We start from the raw sequence: 19839 nt of genomic DNA, 5'->3' as shown, positions 1-19839 counted from the left end.
TGACGCCAGTTCAAACAGTATGAAGAATTAAGTTTTTGTAGATGACGCCAGTTCAAACAGTATAAAGAACTAAGTATTTCTAAATGACGCCAGTTCAAACAGTATGAAGAACTAAGTATTTCTAAATGACGCCAGTTCATTTTGTATGATGAACTTAGTATTTCTGAATAATGCCAGTTCAGTCAGTTTGACTAACAAAGTACATTTTGCATTGCTAAATGATGCCAGTTCAGTACGTATGAAGAACTAAGTATTTCTAAATGATGCCAGTTCAGTCTGTATGAAGAACTTAGTATTTCTAAATAATGCCAGTTCAGTCAGTATGAAGAACTAAGTATTTCTAAATGATGCCAGTTCAGTCAGTATGAAGAACTAAGTATTTCTAAATGATACCAGCAGTTCAGTCTGTATGAAGAACTAAGTGTTTTTAAATAATGCCAGTTCAGTCAGTATGAAGAACTAAATATTTTTTAAATAATGCCAGTACAGTCAGTTTAAAGAACTTAGTATTTCTAAATAATGCCAGTTCAATCAGCCTGAAGGTTTCAAGTTGAATGAAAATGTTTTTGTTGCATTTATGTCAGTCCGGTCAGTGTGAGAATCTATTTTGTTATTGCATATATAGATAAATTTTAAGCTTTTGAAAATTTTAGTTTGTCTTTACTTGAAAGTGTTTTTCACGTTGATAAAACAACATATACTAGTGTTTATTTCCTGTACATTGATGTTATCACGAGAACAGCTTTACTTATGCAACCGCTTTTCATAGAAGTACTTAGTAAATCACTTAAACCGTATAAAATGCGGAAATTGTACACAAACACGAAAGTATCACAAAACTAACCAACGTATTTAAACTTTATTCCTAGTGACTAGTTTTGATTTAACATGGCAGAAAGTTGTGATATAAATGCGGGAAGTGATGAGGTCCCAGAACGAGTGGAATATGATAAGGTCCCAGAACGAGTGGAAAACATATGGGGTCCCAGAACGATGGAACATGATTTAAGGTCCAGTAACGAGTGGAACTTGATAAGGTCCCAGAACGAGTGGAACATGATGAGGTAGCAGAACGAGTGGAACATGATGAGGTCCCAAAACGAGTGGAACATGATGAGGTCCCAGGACGAGTGGAACATGATAAGGTCCCAGAACGAGTGGAACATGATAAGGTCCCAGAACGAGTGGAACATGATGAGGTAGCAGAACGAGTGGAACATGATGAGGTCCCAAAACGAGTGGAACATGATAAGGTCCCAGGACGAGTGGAACATGATAAGGTCCCAGAACGAGTGGAACATGATAAGGTCCCAGAACGAGTGGAACATGATGAGGTAGCAGAACGAGTGGAACATGATGAGGTCCCAAAACGAGTGGAACATGATAAGGTCCCAGGACGAGTGGAACATGATAAGGTACCAGGACGAGTGGAACAAATTTTGTGCAAACCATGTTTCAATAACAAAAAACGAGCGACAGCAGAAAAGTTCTGTTCAACTTGTGATGAATTTCAGTGTTTGGATTGTTCTAACGTTCATTACACACACAATTTCTTTAAAAATCACAAGTTAGTGAACGTGAATGAGGCGAAAATGAAACAAAACTCGTTTGATATGAAAGGATTAGACCAATGTGATCAACATCAGGAAGTTCTAAAATTCTTCTGCGAAGATGAGAATCAGCTCTGTTGCAGTACCTGTGGTTTTCTTTACCATCGCAAATGCCGGAGCGTTTTGGAAATTCAAAAGGTCGCTAAAAGGGTATTCTTGAAATCCTCGCAGTTAAAGAATAAATTTGAGAACGTTAGACAGAAAACTGAAATAATAGTGAACATAATTGTCTCCTCAAAAGAGAAATTAGGCAAAGATGTTAAACAAATACCAGTCAAAATCAGGCAAATGCGGGATAAAGAGATGAAAATGTTTGACGAGCTGAAGATTTCCGTTGTTAAAGACGTTGAATCGTTTAAGAAAGAGACATTAAAAAACTGACAATTTTAAACAGCACGGATGAGAAAATACTAGCTGTATAACAACGTGTCTGGGGACGATTTACAAGGTTTTCAAAAAAGGAACTGGGTACAAAAAATTCATAGCAGAGAGGGGGATGAAGAATGACGTAATATTTTTCACAAAAAAAGTAATGAGAATGTTATTTAGAACCCCTGGGCTGCTACCCTTTATTTTGATGAAACATTTTAAAAAAAAATTCCCCCCCGTGCAATCACTGATTTTTGTCCAGGGAAAGCTTACCCTTACGTCCTGTGTATCAAAGGCAGCTAGATCTACAACATTGGTACAACCGGTTTTAGAAGAGCAGAAGGTGAAGACTGACGACAGAGTTCCTCACAAAAATGTAGTTCCAGAATGTCAAGGTTTACAGACAGTGGCTGCTTCCTTTGAATTTGATGTAAAATTAAAACTCCCCCCTCGACCAGTCCCTGATTGTGCTCCAGGACAACTTACTCTTACGTCCTGTGTATCCAAGGCAGTCAAACTTTCAAAATTTCCCGTAAGTAAGGTAATTTAAAATAACACCAAAAAGTTTTATTATTTGAGGCAAAGGGTAAGAAAAGGCCACTTTTATAGGGAATTGATTTATTTTCCTGATGGCAATAGTTTTCTGTAATAATTTTAATAAAAAGTTCCTGTTAAACAACGAGGAGTTGAAGAAAAATAGGCTCATACAATTATCTTACTATCCACTATCTGTTTTCCCGTATCTGAGAGGAAATTGCAATTACAATTTTTATAATGACATTTTCGCAACAAAAACTAAAAGGTAACTTTTTATAGAACAACAAATTGAAAAAAAAATATGGTCGATAAGCCTCAAAGATGATGAACATTTTGTCTGCGGGACAGTTGATCATTCAAAACCAGTTCGTATTGTATCATTTAACGGAAAAGAGAAAGATTTCAAAATCAAATTCCCGAAAAAGAAATATCCAATAGGGGACAGTGCTTGTACTTACATAAGGAGCAGTGATAAAGTGGTGCTTACAGACTACTACGAGAATACTGTCTACATATATGATATCAAGACAAACACAAGAGTCGTGGTGAAGGATGATCAGATACAGGGACCACTTGGTGTAGCAGTTGGCCCCTATGATACTATCCTAGTTTGTTGTATGGGAAATCACGCCGTTGTTCAGATATCACAAACTGGTCAGATCTTATCATTGTACAAGCCAGATATGGAATATCCAACTAGAGTGTGCGTATCACATGATAAATCATTTCTTATCATAACAAACGCAAAGACTGACAAAAGAAAACTACTTAAATTGAAAATATCATATTGATGAAATAATCAAACATTTACTGCTTTGAGATGCTCGTTTTACGCCTGTAATTCATAATATCATATCACCGGTGGTTACAAAAGAAAATAGTTTGCCGCTTAGCTCAATAGGAAGACCATTAGATACTAATAGTTATATAGGGGTTGCAGATCTCGTCATTTGTCTCTCACCGCTGATTCAGAAATCAAAAAACGATACTTACTGGTTAGTTGTCCAGGAAATCCAGTTAGGTGGATTAACCGCCTAGCTATGACCAAAACATGTGTTTCAATAGGCAGGCCAAATATACAACAGTAAATAGCTATGTAAATTTACGTTCGATTCAAATTTTAGTAACTGTGAAATACAAAACTTAAGTTCAACATAAACATATATCCACGGTTCGCTTTACTGGCAACAGGACATTTTATTTGAAAAAAAATGTTTAGAGAAAGAAATAGATTGAAAAATTGTTTAGAAAAAAAAAGAAATTAAGCAGTTCAGTTGTTGTGGGAAAATTTGTCGTTTTTAGTAATTTAAAAACATATAGAAATAAAGGTTCCATTTGTAAATAGATGTAAATTTATATCATAATGTTTTAGACCGTTGCATCTTTAAAGCTACATGCCTCCAGATGAGTCAAAATATTTCAATAAAATCAAACTTGAAAAAAATGTACTAAGATGTAAGGAAAAGTAAAACGTTTCAGGATTCAAGCAATATTTTACATATAATGTGCGATTAATTATTGATTTTTTCAGTATTAACAACTATATTTCTACTGCGTTACTAACGCAGTAAATGCTATTTATACAAACTTTGACCACTTTTTGGTAATTTATGTGGTTTGTAAGTGTCATTGAGAATGTGTAAATTGCTTCCTTTTGGTTATTTCACAATATTACACATTCAAATTAATTTTCAAAATTTTCATGAAAATTAGAATGAATCTGGAGGCGTGCTGCTTTAAAAAAAGATGATATTATTAGCATTATACAATGTACAAGAAAAGCATCAAAGGGCGTTCAAGCAAGAAAAGCAGCAAGTGAAGATGAACTAGTAGACATATGATGACAAGATATTCTTTTCAATGGTATATTGGTTTTTACCAGAATAATTATACTATATTGTTTATTCTTAAACCATGTACATTTGTATTTTTCTTTATCATTTTTTAAATTGTCAATCAATTAAATAATTCATTTAAAAAATTTAAATTTTTTAACTTAGAAAAAATTCCTAAGCATCTTATTAACCGAATAAGAAATTAAAAAAATGTTTCAAAAAATTGTGGTGTCATATTTAATTTTAAAACCCCTAAAAATTCGACGGTTTCTATTAAAGCCCGGTCAATATAGACCGGGAAAAGGGCCGGGGAAATTTCCGATAGCGACCGGCGAAAAATCATCCCTCATAAAATTAGATACAAGGGGATCACTCTATATACCTTTCGGATGCATGAAACAATAACATACCTGTACTACAATTATTAATAAAAAAGTAGAGCGCAGTAAAAGGGAAAACGGGCAAATTAAAATTTTTGAACGGAAAAAGAAAATTTTTTTTTTTAAATTCCCTTTTTTGAATTTTTGTTTTGCTTTTGCGAAATTTTTTCCAAAAATTTTTCCTTTTTCCATTTTTTTTTAATCAAAACACCCTCCAATCGGAACGATCGGCTATTATGACCGACTAAAAGGCCAGAGAAGTTGCAATTGCCTTTTCACAAAATCCATAAGTATCAATTTTATATCAATCAGATAAATAACAGGTTCCCTTTACATCCCAACTTTAAACATCAGAATAAAGTATCACAATCTGCTAAAAAATTGTAACTGTTGTTAGTTTATTGTGAAATGCTTTAAAAATATTTATATGCAAAACTGGCACGATACGACATCAGAATGGGCGTCTTGATCTCATAACATTTCAATGATATTATTGTCTGCAATTTTCTTGATGGTTATCAAATTTGTATATATTACTCAGATCTCGGAACAAGGCTTCCTCTTCATGGTCTGTATTAGTCTGACATAACAGGAATAAAACATTATGTAAACATATCTTGTAATCTGCTACAACTTTAATGATCAATCATAGACCCTATGACGTCTCGTGTAAAAAGGTAAATGATATACTTCCCAAATTATCATATATTATGTATATATATTTATACCACCTAGCGACAGAACCAGTATGTACATCTTAGTGCAATATACTACGCAATACTATTACATTATATGTTTTCCTTCTATAGTGAGCACTTTGGCATGAAATCCTAGAAAAACTTGAGTTAGTTTATTTGTTCTTTGTTTTGGTTTCTATATTGTTTGTTGGCTTGTTGACATAGACAAACATCAAGCCATATTGTTTTAAAACGCCGTTTTAGAGTTTATATCGTCTTCATGTCTCGGACGGGAACACGATATCCACAAACTCAACGCAGATATCAATAGCATAGCAAATATAAGCGTATAAAATCTCAATTTCAACAGTCAGCTTGAAAGAAATGTTATGTGATTTCTCGAGAATATAGCTTTAATATTTTCAAAACAAAAAAAGTATTTGAAATAGAAAGGTACGAATTTGCTCTGCTTATATTATTGGAGAAGATGTGATGTCCCTAATAGACAAAAGTTAAAGGCCCTTAAACGTTTTGAATCATAATGAAACTCATTGAGGTAAAATCAACTTATCTAACGCAAAAGATAAAATTGATGAATCAATGCTATAATTGGATTTGACAACTTAACATTGTTTTGAAGTTTTAATAGTCTTCTTGCAATAGAGATGCTAGAGATGTCTGTATAGCTTTCAAGTATAACTTTGAGCACTTTATTTCTAATCTAATATTGATCTATAGTAGAGTATGATCAGATATGGTGATAAATGTTTAGAGACTGTATTTGCATTTTTGTTACTGGAGCATTTTTACATACACAATATCAAGGATATCATACCGATATTACAAATCTATTTGGTTTTGCAAATCTAATAATACTGACAAGACTACGATAAATTATTATTGTTTCAATTCAAGACAACTGTAAAATCATCCTAAACCGTTTTTCATTAAAAACGTTTAGGAGGAATTCAAATTCTAGTACGAACGTTATGAACTTCAATTATTGAAGAAATTAAACTGCCTATTAGATTAAAGCTACTTATGTAATCAATGTTTCCTTCCGCGTTTGGTAGTCGTTCAAAGTGAACGTTGCCAGTTATATCGCGTTATATACATAAAGGAATGTAAAGTCATTTTTGTAAATATTTATGGATGCATCTATTGCCATTTAAAAGCACTATGTCAGACCGGAGATAAAACATTTAAGGACAAAGCTGATTTGCAACGGCAAGAAATCAATGGCGATTGTGGGAAACATTATTGTTCTTTCAATTATCTTCATTCCAACGGAACAACATTTTTCAATAATAGAAATAGGTTGTCGAAAATAGCAATCATGTTTTTATATGTAACCGGTCTTTAAATTGCAGTTGCATTCACTTTGAGAATGGTTCTATATGAAATTTACAGTTTAGCCACTGATTTAACGGAAAAAACATTATAAATGTTTTCTCATCCCTTTAGAGAGTTTTCCTTAAGCTGGTACAATAGAATGAAGCAAGTATTGAAAGACACAAAAAGTATTTTGTATCGTTGTTATTGTCAGCTGGCACGTTTCTGTAAAAGAAAAAGGGAACAAAATCTATTGAAGAAAAAAAATGCAATGGGCAACCTAACATATGAATAGCCAGATGGCATACGCTATCGCTAGAAATGAACAAAATGTCATTTTAAAGTATCAGGCTTTTAAATGTAACAACATACGTTTGAGATAAAAATCTTTGGTTTGAAATATGAATAATTTATAGTTATAATGTTTATATCTTGAAAGCAATCAAATGCATTAATGGAAGCATGACAGCAGGTGGTATTATTCCATCAAATTGTAGAACTGATGCTATGAACTGTTTGCAATCCTAATGAATTAAAAGGCTAACAAATAAAACAACATTGGTCATAGTCAATATCAAGTCTTTGTAACGGACTCTCTTGCCATTTAGTTGAAAGAATTCAATAGTTGACAATGGTGTGTGTCTTAAGATAGACTTACCTGTTATGATAATATGTTAATTTTATAAAATATAGCCTTTGTCATTATACGTTTCACAATTATTGAGAAACTGAAAGAGAAAGCTAGTAGCTTTTCTTCATATGTCTTTCTCTAAAAGGTGTCCCTCCATTGCATTTGATTACATTATACAATTAGTAATTACCGTTAAATCGCAAACACTTCTTCCGATAATTTGAAATATGCTACCATTATATTACACCGAGAAACAATGCTAGATAATTAGAAGTGCTGAGCAGCATGTATTACCCTAATTAATTTGTGTGTTTTCAGACGTGTAGGTGATTTCACTGTAAATTAACAAGGTAATTATCCCGTATGTGTAACAATAACATAACTCAAGTTGACTGTATCATTTTATTTACCACATAACAGGTTTACTTCAGATCCCATCTTTAATATTAGAATCAGAAATCGCGCCCAAATCATCACAATCTGCTGACATAATGAAATGCAAAACTGTTGTCAATAGTTTTATTGATATTAGTACAAGTGAAATGTTTTCAACATATTAATGCAAATTGTAACTGGAACGATTATCAAAATCACAGTGCACGCCATGCATTTAAATGATATTTTGTCTGTGCAAAATTTTTGCTGGTTATCAATTATGAAAATATTTATCAGATCTCGGAACAAGGCTTCCTCTTCATGGTCTACATTAGTCTGATTTATCAGGAATTAAACATAATATAAACATATCTAGTAATTCTGCTACAACGTAAATGATCATGTCGTAGACCCCTAGTGGACGTCTTAACTCTCGTGTAAAAAGAAGGAAATGATATAATATTTCGTTCGTCAAGCAGTGAGTCGATTATAACAATGTTCACAATATAGCACTTCTGTTTTTAATAGAACTTGCCAGTAAGAGGTACTCCGAGATATAACATTTACTTATTACTGATTTCTGAACAGTATTTTTAATGACTTTTATAAAGCAGCAGACTAATATCTGGTCACATTTTCAAATATTACTTCTTTGTTGTGATGAGAAACATTCTTAAAGTCTTTAGATTAATATATCAGCTTCACAGTTAGCAATACGGAGTGGATAATGAGGTTGTAATACCTTTGTATTTGTAATGATATACTTATGTGCGGTTTGATATTGTAATTATCTTCTTACTTTTATTTAAATGCACCGAAAAACTAACATCATAATAAATGAAACAATTAGGCTGGTATTAGGTTGATCAATTTATATTATAAAACAAAGATTGGTGGCAAATTGGTAAGTCTGGAGAGTGTTTTCTATTTATTGTATGTGTAAAAACTAGTGAGCGACAATATCAGTATGTACAACAGCTTAGTGCATTGTACCACGTAATTAAATTACATTTCCTGTCTTCTTTTGTGAGCATATTTCTTGAGAAAATTTAGTCTCTTGCTTGATTAAGTTTATTTCTTACATTTGAGTGGCTTGTGTCGAAAAAAGTTGAAGATTTATCACACAGCCTTTTTGAAATCATTAACACTTTCTAATACAAATCGTTGAATTCATATTAAAACTGCACAACAAAACGTGTATCATTTTTTTTATTCCTTTATGAAAATTATAGAAATTTATGAGTTTATTGATCACGTGTCTGTGTGGTTTCTTGTTTTGTTTGTTGGCCTGCATTAGACATTTAGTTTTAAAACGACATATGTTGAAGTGTTTATGTTGTCAATCATTATATCAACAAGGCAAAATATAACGTGTACTACTACCGTCCAAATTTCAAAAGTAAAATTGAAACAAATTATAATTGTCCGTGTTATTTAATTAATTATAGCGGTAAAGCAAGAGAAGTATTTGAAATAAAAAAGTAATTATTTGCAGATGTGATGTCTTTAAAAAAAACTTTAACATTTTAGCTAAAATATCTCATTGATGTTTAATCTACTTATTCAACACAAAATCAAAGTTGATGAATCAATGCTATAATTGGATTTGACAACGTTACATTGTTTTGAAGTTGTAATAGTCTTCTTGCAATAGAGCTGCCAGAGATGTCTGTATAGCTTTCAAGTATAATTTTGAGCACTTTATTTCTAATCTAATATTGATCTATAGTAGAGAATGATCAGATATGGTGAAAAATGTTTAGAGACGGTATTTGCATTATTTTTACTGGAGCATTGTTACATACCACTTTTTTCTACAATATTAGAGTTATCATATTACAAGTCTTCTGGGTTTTGCAAATCAAATAATAGTGACAGACTATGGGAAATCATTGTGTCAATTTAAAATACATGTAACTGTTAAATCAACTTCAACTGTTGAAGGAGGACTTAGAATTATGGTACTAACGGTCATAAATTTAATCACTGAATACCCAAGGCATCTAATTAAAACATTTTGGTAGTGTTTCTTTGCCTATTGACATGTCAGTGTTTGACAGTCGAAAAGGCCAATGCTTAAATGGACGACGCCAGTTTCATCACCTCATATGAGTAAAGGAATATTAAGTAATTTCTATTAATGCTTATAAATGCAACTAATGCAATGTCAGACTAGAGATAAAGCGTTTAAGGACAAAGTTTATTCGCGACCAGACTGTCTTTGGCAAGAAATCAATGGCCATTGTGGGAAACAATATTGTTCTTTCAATTATCTTCATTTCAACGGAACAACATTCTTCAATAATAGAAATTGGTTGTCGAAAATAGCATGCATGTTTTCTATGTAACCGGTCTTTAAATTGAAGTTGCATTCTCTTTCAAAATGGTTTTGTATGAAATTTACTGTTTGTACAAAAATGTAGCCACTTCTGGGAAAAAAATGATCAGTGTTTATCAGAAATACCTAAAAGAGATTTCTTAAGCTGTTACAATAAAATAAAGTAAGTATTGTAACATAAAAGTATTTTGCATAGTTTTCGTTGTCGGCCGGCGCGTTTTTTTTTTACAGAAACACAGAAGCAGAGAGACAAGATCCATCAAAGCAAATATTTGCAATAGGCAATCAAACATATCAATATCCAGATGACATCAGCTCTATCAGTCGAAATGAACAAAAGGTCGTTTGAAGTACCAGACTGTCAAATGTTACAACAGTGTAATAATGTATACGTCTGCTGGTTGAGATATACATTTGTGGTATACAATATGATGAATCTAACAACATAAATAATGTAGAATATAAAATTATAATGTATATATATTTAAAAAGCAACTATATACTGCTATGATCTCATGGCAACAAGTATTATAATGTTCAATCATTTTGTAGAACTGCGCGCTGCATTGAAATGTTTGAAATGAATGCCTACTTATTATAGCGCTGGTCTATTAAAACGCAATGTCCTGAATGGAATACGCTGTATATGCTAGTCTTTATTATATATACTAGTCTAAGACATGCATATATAGTTTCAATCACGTTTTCTGTCTGAAATTGTTTTCATCAAGTATTAGGAGTTCAACAGTAAACAATGGTGTATGTCTTAAAATAGACTTACCTGTAACGATAATCGCTTAATTTCCTAAAATATAACCTTTGTCATTTAACGTTTTAATGTTTTGCGAAGTTGAAAGAGAAACTATTAGTAGAGTGTTTGAAGTACCATTCGACGAGCAAATTGGTAACTATAATTTATTATGTGTGTAGCAGTAATTAGACGCTTTGACAAGTAAGAAGCATTGCAAAATTATCTGCATTAGTAAATAATTGTCAGAAATTTGAAGCTAAAACAAAACAATCAAGAATTATTTACCTCCTTCAAGAATACCATTTATCAAATATGCATTCTTAAACCTACTCACCCTTTATTGATTTCTTTTAATGTTGGATAATATTTCGTAGGGATATTAAAATAACACAAGAAAATTAGTCATACATCATAAGAAAAAAATTAAAATAATAACATGTATTGCATAAGGTTTATGAAAGGGGTATTAAAATTAAAAAACATGTATTAATGTATAATAATCTAGATTTATAATAATTAACTTGTTCCTTGGACATAGTATGTAAACCAATGAAAATTCAGATAAATTTAGATTTATTTATTTACAATCAAGCACAAATAGTCTTTAATTTTTTTATTTACAGATGCATCCCCCTTACATACCTTACTGGCAAGCGCATGTCGAACTTACAAACGCATGTTTTATTTACAAAGGCATGCCTTGCTTTCAAAGCAAAATCCCATATAATTTCCTGATACCAAACACTGCCTTTTGCTCTACTGAACTTACTACGAAAGTGCGAATTTTCAAGCAGATTCAATCATCTACTTGATTAACTTCATGTCTAGGATATTGAAAATGCTTAGTATTTCCTTACACAGTGAAACATTCTTTCACATTGGTGATCAAGAAGACGCTTATGTAACCTATATTTGAAGTTGACTATTATAATACATTTGTTATAAACGTGGTAAATTGTTGATATTGTTGACATTTTTAAACACATTCAGTGTATAAAAAGGATGACTGGGAAATTGTTATATAACGTATGCTCACACTATTTTGAAATCTAAAGGATAAATGAATGTGTTTTGTTGCTTTCTGTTTGACTATTTTTCTCGCTGTGTGACTTTGATTGTTAAAAGGTCGAAAACGTTTGTTCTTTTTGCATTTTCACCCTTCATCAGTGAAATGGTAGATAGATTAGATCAGCCTAAATTGGTAAATAACCAGAGAATCGTTTGAATTAAGTAATTTATATACTGCCGGCTATAAATTCTATCTAGGACGCTGCTTTGAGATGTGGACGGTACAATACATTATTATATTTATGTCGTAGACGACAAGATTGTGAATATCTCCTTGTAGAAACATTTGCCTTACAGCTAAATCTACAGAACTCGCCATTTCATAATTTCATTATGTTAAAGTAATATATTATTTTAGATCAAATAAGGTTCTGTTATAAATTGACCAATGCAGTTAACAAATTAAATTATCACCAAGATGCACTTAGAATATTTTATCTTATCATCTTATTCTATTTCAAAACTTGACTTAACATAATGGTGTCCAAATCATACATCACTTGAATTACGACGCTCATTATGTCGTTTGTGTAACTAAAGCACATCTTGCAATACAGTATTCAGCCATGAGTTTTATCGCAGAAACTTTTTAAAAACTGAATTAGTATGATCTTTGTAGTTATATATGCCTTGCAAAGTTAACAGATGGAAAACTGAGTCTCTGATTACGGGATTTGTTTTCGTTAGAATAGCATGCAAGTTTGTGCAAACACTTTTATAACAATTCCATCATTACATGAACAGCGTGTCTGAATTAAATGAAGCTGAGACAAATTGCTTAAGACTGGCGCTGTTTTTCAAGCATGTTCTGGCACCAAATCAATGAAAGTTTAGGGAAATAAAAACTGTCCGTTAAAGTTCCAACAAAGAATTGCCTAGGTGCGCAGATGATTAAAACTGGGATAAAATACATGCAGCCATTACAGTAATTTTGAAAGACAAATGTGACAAACATAAATGACCATATAGTAATGGAGTAATGGAGTAATTATTTTTCTACTATTTTGCTTTACAAAGGATAACACTTGCCATACGAAAATTCAAAAAAGTATTAAATTAATTCAAATTCAATCTTGAAAAGGCTTTTGATAAATAATGAATGGTGAAAAGTTAGCAGGCACGGAACCAGGCTCTGACAGTCAGGTAATAAGCTATTCTAGAGTGTTATTTTAATGTATATACAATATTTTGATATTTCCAAAATTGGTAAAACTATTCCTATCAACATAAACCGTTTTACGTAGACACTATATCAGTACATTCTAACTTGCCTAGGCGTTTTATTTGTCTGTTTGAGAAGAAGTTTGTTTGGTATCCAATAAACTTATTTTAGGATAATTTCTCAAATTGTATACTTAAAGATAATATCTTGCTAGTATTTAAAAGAACTGTTACTTTTAATTTCCATACATACATTAATTATATCGTTTCATCGAGTGAAGTAGTATATGCATGTTAATGTAGAAAATAAATTTGCTGTTGTTTAAAATTTATTGAAGTGGTGCATATACACAATATTATACAATATTATGTTAAAAATAAAAACAAATATATGTATTAATGGTAACTACATGTAGTTTAAATTGAGTTTAAAATCTTTAAGTTTGGTAGTAATTGTACATTTGTTATGTAAAACTAGGAAGTGAAGGGCGTCACTAAATATTCAATTGCATTTGTGTTGAACAGCATGTGATAGTGTGTAAAAATATGGAAAAACATGTGATAAAGTGTAAAAATATAGCAAACTTGGGAACATTGATGAAAGATTTAAGAAAAATACATTGAAACATAGATTGTTATTACGAAATAAAACCTAACTAATGTCAAATAGAAATTATATTGGAAACTGCAAAAAGTATCATATTTTAACATTTCGTTAATTGAACAAACCTAATTCTATTCTGTTGCCATGACGGCAGTGTAACTAAGTTCATTATGTTCCAAACAAAATTACTGAGATTTTGAAATTGACTTTCAAGTTGGCTCGTGTAATGCATCAGCATCATACTGATGATATCTTTGGACATCTATGATATTTCTAAATATAAGTGTGAAAGAAGTTTTATGTTACGCCAGGATTTATAAGACCATGTAACGAAAAGATGTTAAATTAAAGACGGCGCTGGGAAGCTGGTTGATCATGACAGATATAATATTCTAATCAGTTTAGTGTTGTTTGTTGTTGTTTCGAAATGCTTACATTAAAAAACATTGACGAAGCTAAATGATCGCTTGGCATATCAGAAATGAGATCGTACTAAAAGAAGTTTTTTTTATGATTTTGTTCATCGATGGCAATATTATGAAGAATGTCACCGCTCAGGATCTCTCGAGAAACTTGATATTAAATCATATTTATCGGAATCGTTATTAACTTTGAGGCAGTCTCGCGGTGTCAGATGATCGTGTAACATTTATAGTGAAACGCAAGATTCACAGTGCAGCAGATACAATCGAAATAATGTACGATATGCTTAAATATTGACTGAAAAAAGAACAGTATTAGAATAATGAATACCATTGCTTTAATTGATATAAATATTATAGATATATTGTGTACTTTAACTAATTCAAATCAGAGTAGTTTATTGGGGGTTTTAATTTTATTTAAATATGCCATTCATAATGGGTTTTACCATTTTTCTAAATCTTTCTGGTAAATAACAATGTTTTAAAAGATTCTGAATCAAATTATTTAACTGTGACACAGAATATGATTCAAGGTTATAGAAAGTGTGTTTTTTCCCTTAAAACTTTATATATTATATAATGTTTCCCAGAATAAACCTTGGGGACTAGATGTCCGGACATATGAATTGTTCTATTATATTCACTTGTAATGACTTCCGTTAATAAATTGCGTTTCAAAGTACTGACCGAATGTTAGAGACAGTAATTTTCTGGCGAATGCGGCCGTGTAATTCACTGTAAACGTCCACCATCGACCCAGCGCTATCTTATTTATTCTTCCTTCCCGGAGAGAAAATTGGAACTTTTCGGGAAGATTAAATCATCTACTTGAGTAACTTTATGTCTTAGACCTTGCCTATTGTTTAAACATTTCTTCTCACGCTAGGCTTTTTGATTTAGGAGAACGTGTTTTCCGTGTTTAATATTATACGCCAAATATGGATATTATACTCAGTGATTGAATTTTATTGAAATTGGAGATTATTTGAATAGTTAATATTTGTATTTTAAGATGGTGTTAAGTTATTTGAATTGGCATAATAGTTACTCTTTGGTGGATTTATATATTTCAGATTGTAAATTTTATTACTATAATTGTATCGCCTAACTCAAAGCTCGCCGAATTAAAGCATTTTATAATGCCTGCAGATGACATTTTCCTAATTGTTTATCCAAATCTAACATGCTGTTTGAATGGGCAAATTGAAAAGTATTGAAAAACGTTGTAAAATAATGTAAAATCCATTCTAGTTCATTAAAAATCAAACCAATTGTTTTTTCACGTATATTTAAATATTCATTCTAGTAAGTTTGACATTAGAAAAACTACTAGAAATTGATGACGAGGATAAAAATCATCGTATATCTGTCACAGAAGCTGAATGTCTGTTAGTTAATTAGCTGCCACAGTTAGACTCTAATTACATTTTAAAGCAGACAATGAGATATGTGATCAGGGTTGACTTACAAGTTTAGCCTGTAAGTGGAATGTATCACTTGATAACTTTTACAGTTGCTTCACATCATATGTATTACTGAAAAACCAGGCTGCTTTAAGTAAGAATTGAGTTACCTGGCTGGTAGATAAGTTAACGGACAAGAAGTCACTCGTTCTTGATTCAACTTCGGGAGTAAAATATAAGCAAAATGGAATTTCTAAAAAGTTTATTTTAAAGACAACATTGAACTAGAACTACATTTTTGTTATGTGACATAATGTTTTGGTGAACAATAAATTTTCATTGTGTTAAAATAAAACTAAGGTTATTGCTACACAACAGTTCATCTCGGTGCTATAAAGAGTGATGGAAAAGTCGCCGCAGCATGACTCCGACCAAACAGACGAGGTAATATGTTTTTCAAAGATAAATGATGGATATCTTATACCGTTGCATAATTTTAATCATCCTTTGGCTCATCCTGAATCGATGACTGTTCATTTTCATATTTCTAAAACGCAAAAGTGTTGTTTCAAATAATTATATTTTCTTTTACATGTTTTAGGAGGTTCCTTTGACTTGATTGAAGCATTTTGATTTTAGAAAAGTTGTCATTAATTTATACTTACCATATTTGTAAATGTGATCATTTCTTTTGTGTATCCAATGATTGACATATACATGTATATGCATAGAAGAATTACGTTTTGTTCATTCAAAAGTTAAATCAATACAAATATTTTATTATTATGTTTATGTATTATTCGGGGAAAACGTTTTTTCAAACACTTTTATACAATTTCACGCTCAATAAATCATGAATCATGACGCGATATTGGGTATACATATAATTGTGCATGCCCAACTTATGAATTGAGCCAATAGTTATATTATAAAATATCTTAAATTGACTTAGCGATCTTTTGATCGGAACAAGATCAGTTATCATTTAAAATGAAATATTTATTTTCAAAATATATACATAGTAGTGCACAGTACACTTGCTTGCTCTTTGTCTGTACTGGTCGCAATGGTATATTCAGCCGCCACTAGCAGGCTAATGGTTAAAGACTTGTATTGTATATTGCAAGGAATGTGTGTTTCTATATAGAAATTCTGTATTATACTGTATTCACAATGTGTTGTTTATGACTAGAAAAGAGTCTACTCTTTACGTAAACAAGAGTTTCAAAAGTTTTAAACAAGGGACTCAATCCACTGAGGTTTTTACATGACCGGACTGGAAATATTTTCCGTAATTTGTCCAGCATATGGTGTAGGTCTGGACCAATAACTTGTGTGCAAATTTTCAGATAATTCCCTCATCCCGTTTTTTTCCAGATTAATCTATTTTATTGTAAAAATGACCCAAAAATGCAAAGGCAAAAAGCGCTTTTAACTCAAATCTGGTTGAGAGTTGCGCTAGAAAAATCGATATTTTATAATTTTATTTTCTTTATTATCCTTTGCAGATTTTATTTTGATTTAAGTGCTCCACTTGATCGATGTTAGAATAACAAATTTATGTTTTTAGGCTTTTTGACCTTAATGGGTCCTCTGGTTACTTAAGTTTCTAACACATGTGTTTAATCATTGTATTTTTTTTGCTAAACAAATATAGAAAATCAATCAATGAGCTGTCCTTTCTACCAGTAATTAATTCAATTTTCTCCACTTTTCAAGCTAATATCTCTTTAAATCTATGTATTGCATCTAAAGTTATAGATTTAACATTACAACACTGTGAAATAAATGTTTCATATCATAACATAGACCTATATATATATTTCCAACTTTTGGCACGGTGCACCGAAAACTGGCGGTGTAAATAAACGAACGTGTCAGAAGAATCTCCAGCGTCTATGGAACTAGATTATCTCTGCTTTTTTTTATACCGAACTACTTCCCTGGATGTGTCAGAAGTAATCTCTCATGACGGAATGTAGAAATTTAATTTTCCTGCATGTTTTGACAAGCACGCACAATGAAGCGTTGATTATGGCACTGAAGAATTATATGACTAGAATAAAGTGCAGTTTATGGTCACATGCAAACGGAAATGTAGGAATCGTATTGCTGGAACTTCTTTTACTTGATTTATGGGTTGTCATGATGAATTTAATCAACAGAAGCAAACTGCATAAAGTCTATTCTTGAAAGTTTTACTGTTTTGTTTGTAATTCCTCTAAGAATCAGAAAGATTCGAATATAAATAGCATCATATAACAGGGGGAATAAATTGTATACATTTAATTCGTGGGTATTGATATATAGGTGGCTTATCTTTCTTAGTATATTAGCATCTTACGATATAATAATGTCTACAATCCGATATATTCTGTGATAGATTAACATGAGCATTGTGTCTGATATAGAGCTTTATTCTATTTGCAATGTCTCTGTAGTAATGTACTAAACTATCAGTTTGTCTTAACTTAGAACATATAGTTTATCTAACTTAGAACATATAAGATGTATATTTACATTACAACGTGAAAGCAAAGTTTTTCAGCTTAATAGAGGTTTTGAAATGATATTCTATCAGTTTAATGTATTTAAAAAGATATAAAAATGTCTTCTTTGCTAATGATGCAATGTAGCGTAGGGCAGATTGTTCTAGAAACTGGACATGCTAGTATACAGTGTCCTCCTACAGAAGGCTCCACGATTACCGCCTAAAGAACATATCTGTTGATATTTCTAAATTTAAAATGTCATAATTGTTAAATTATGCTTGTTATAGCGTGTTCCCGGGGGAATGGACGGTGGCTTGCACTAACTATTTCCGTCCACGAACAGAATTATTTCAAAGTAACCTGCATTATTTTCCGATTTGGAAGTTTTAAGGGACTCTTTTTTTACTGATTAGTGAGTCAACGCAATGCGACCGAAACCGATCAACATTCCAACATTTGTCTTTTTTCTTTCTCTTGTTTTGTATCAGTCTTTATTAAATAACTTTTAATTTCCCCTTCATAGAACATCAATCGCGAGTAGCTATCCAGCATGCTTTGGAAAGAACAACAAATATTTGAAATTAAAACACAAGTTTTTCTCCTATAATTCTCGCCTTTAACGCGCACATGAAGAGATTCGTAACAGTTTTTCTCTTATAAGGCTGACTGTCGCTCCGACGCAGAGGAATTCAAATTTAAATATATAAAGTATATATAAATAATAAGAAATTTTGTTTTTAAAGGTATACAAACATATCAGAGGATTGCATACACAGCGTTTATAGTAGCGCCCGGCAGTCTAAACACACAGCATCCAGAAGGCAATGGTAGTACGGAATGTTACAATTGACTTGATCTGATTATATTAGTAACGGCCGTTTAACTCTCTGAATGTCCTCAATATTAATTGCTGAACAAGTGGAACCTAGTCTAGATCAATGTGATGACAATACGTGATAATTGGTGTTTATTGATAGATGCAATCAGCCCGCTGATTACACTACCTTGTCCATTGTTTGAATTTGATTATGCGACTCCTTTAAAGGTACTGACTGTTTTATATCATTTAAGTAGACGACTTCCTGTAGCAAATAAAGATATATTTATTTAAATGAGGATATATATGCTTTTCCAAGTAGCTCAGTACACTCTTGTGAAATGAAAAGGGTGTACAAAGAATGACCCGGAAAAAAGTATGATGTAATTTATACAATATATTACTTTAAGCGGTTTTATTTTGTGATTCATCGTAAGGATAAGAGGAGGTAGGGGCGTGGATGGTAGCTTATATAAACCACTACTGTCCATGTACAAAATCAATCAAACAGGGGCGGCAACATTTCAATTTTGCCTTGTTGGGCGTTCTTTAAAGTGTCATTTTTATCTATTTTAAAGTTTATGATTATATTAAGGGAATCTTTGAATTTTTTTATGACCATGTGAGATTTGCTTTTAACACAAGTATGACAAAATAAGGAAAATAAGTTTTAACCAGTGAAATACATAACCGTTTTGTCTTGTTAATTTAATCTACTGTTAAAATATGCTCTGAATGTACGATAAATCTGTAAAGTATACAAACAATTTGGTTTATTGTCTGCTATATTCGTATTGCGGTAGAAAAAAGGATTATAATGAATTCTTTTTCGTGCAGCTAATTGCAATTTTATAGTCTACTTAGATATTTCATGTATTTCCTTCTCTTAACTTATTTTTTACCAGCAGCTGAATAAACCTCCCAGTACTTCTATAATTGATTCACTAAATGAGCGTATCTAATCAATAGTTTTAATGGCTCTAATCACATTGTATTCGGATATATAACATAAAGGTAAACAATTATGCGTTTAG

At 31.7% G+C, this 19839-nt stretch overlaps 2 protein-coding genes across 2 annotated transcripts in view; both read left to right on the top strand.

Annotated features, from left to right (window-relative positions):
* Positions 1-807: 807 nt before the first annotated feature.
* Positions 808-1991, top strand: LOC132747774 (uncharacterized). Its single transcript, XM_060737272.1, has 2 exons — positions 808-954; positions 1038-1991. Exons 1-2 carry the CDS (start codon positions 889-891, stop codon positions 1989-1991), a joined length of 1020 nt encoding a protein of 339 aa, XP_060593255.1. The 5' UTR covers positions 808-888.
* Positions 1992-15826: 13835 nt separating this feature from the next.
* The window catches only part of LOC132747773 (inactive dipeptidyl peptidase 10-like), a 31226-nt gene continuing 27213 nt past the window's right edge, over positions 15827-19839 (top strand). Inside the window, exon 1 of the mRNA XM_060737271.1 lies at positions 15827-15940. Coding sequence (XP_060593254.1) covers positions 15899-15940 — 42 coding nt within the window. The 5' untranslated portion in view covers positions 15827-15898. The remainder of the gene's footprint in view (positions 15941-19839) is intronic.

This window comes from Ruditapes philippinarum, unplaced genomic scaffold (genome assembly GCF_026571515.1).
Source record: "Ruditapes philippinarum isolate M1 unplaced genomic scaffold, ASM2657151v2 ctg7101_1_1_1_1, whole genome shotgun sequence".
In the NCBI taxonomy this organism is placed as follows: Eukaryota; Metazoa; Mollusca; class Bivalvia; order Venerida; family Veneridae; genus Ruditapes; species Ruditapes philippinarum.
This window is presented reverse-complemented; position numbering and strand designations above follow the sequence as displayed.

Coding starts and splice junctions, on each gene's coding strand:
- LOC132747774 (XM_060737272.1), top strand. CDS start 889: ATGGCAGAAAGTTGTGATATAAATGCGGGAAGTGATGAGGTCCCAGAA. Junction 955..1,037: donor AACGAGTGGAATATGATAAG/GTCCCAGAACGA, acceptor GAACTTGATAAG/GTCCCAGAACGAGTGGAACA.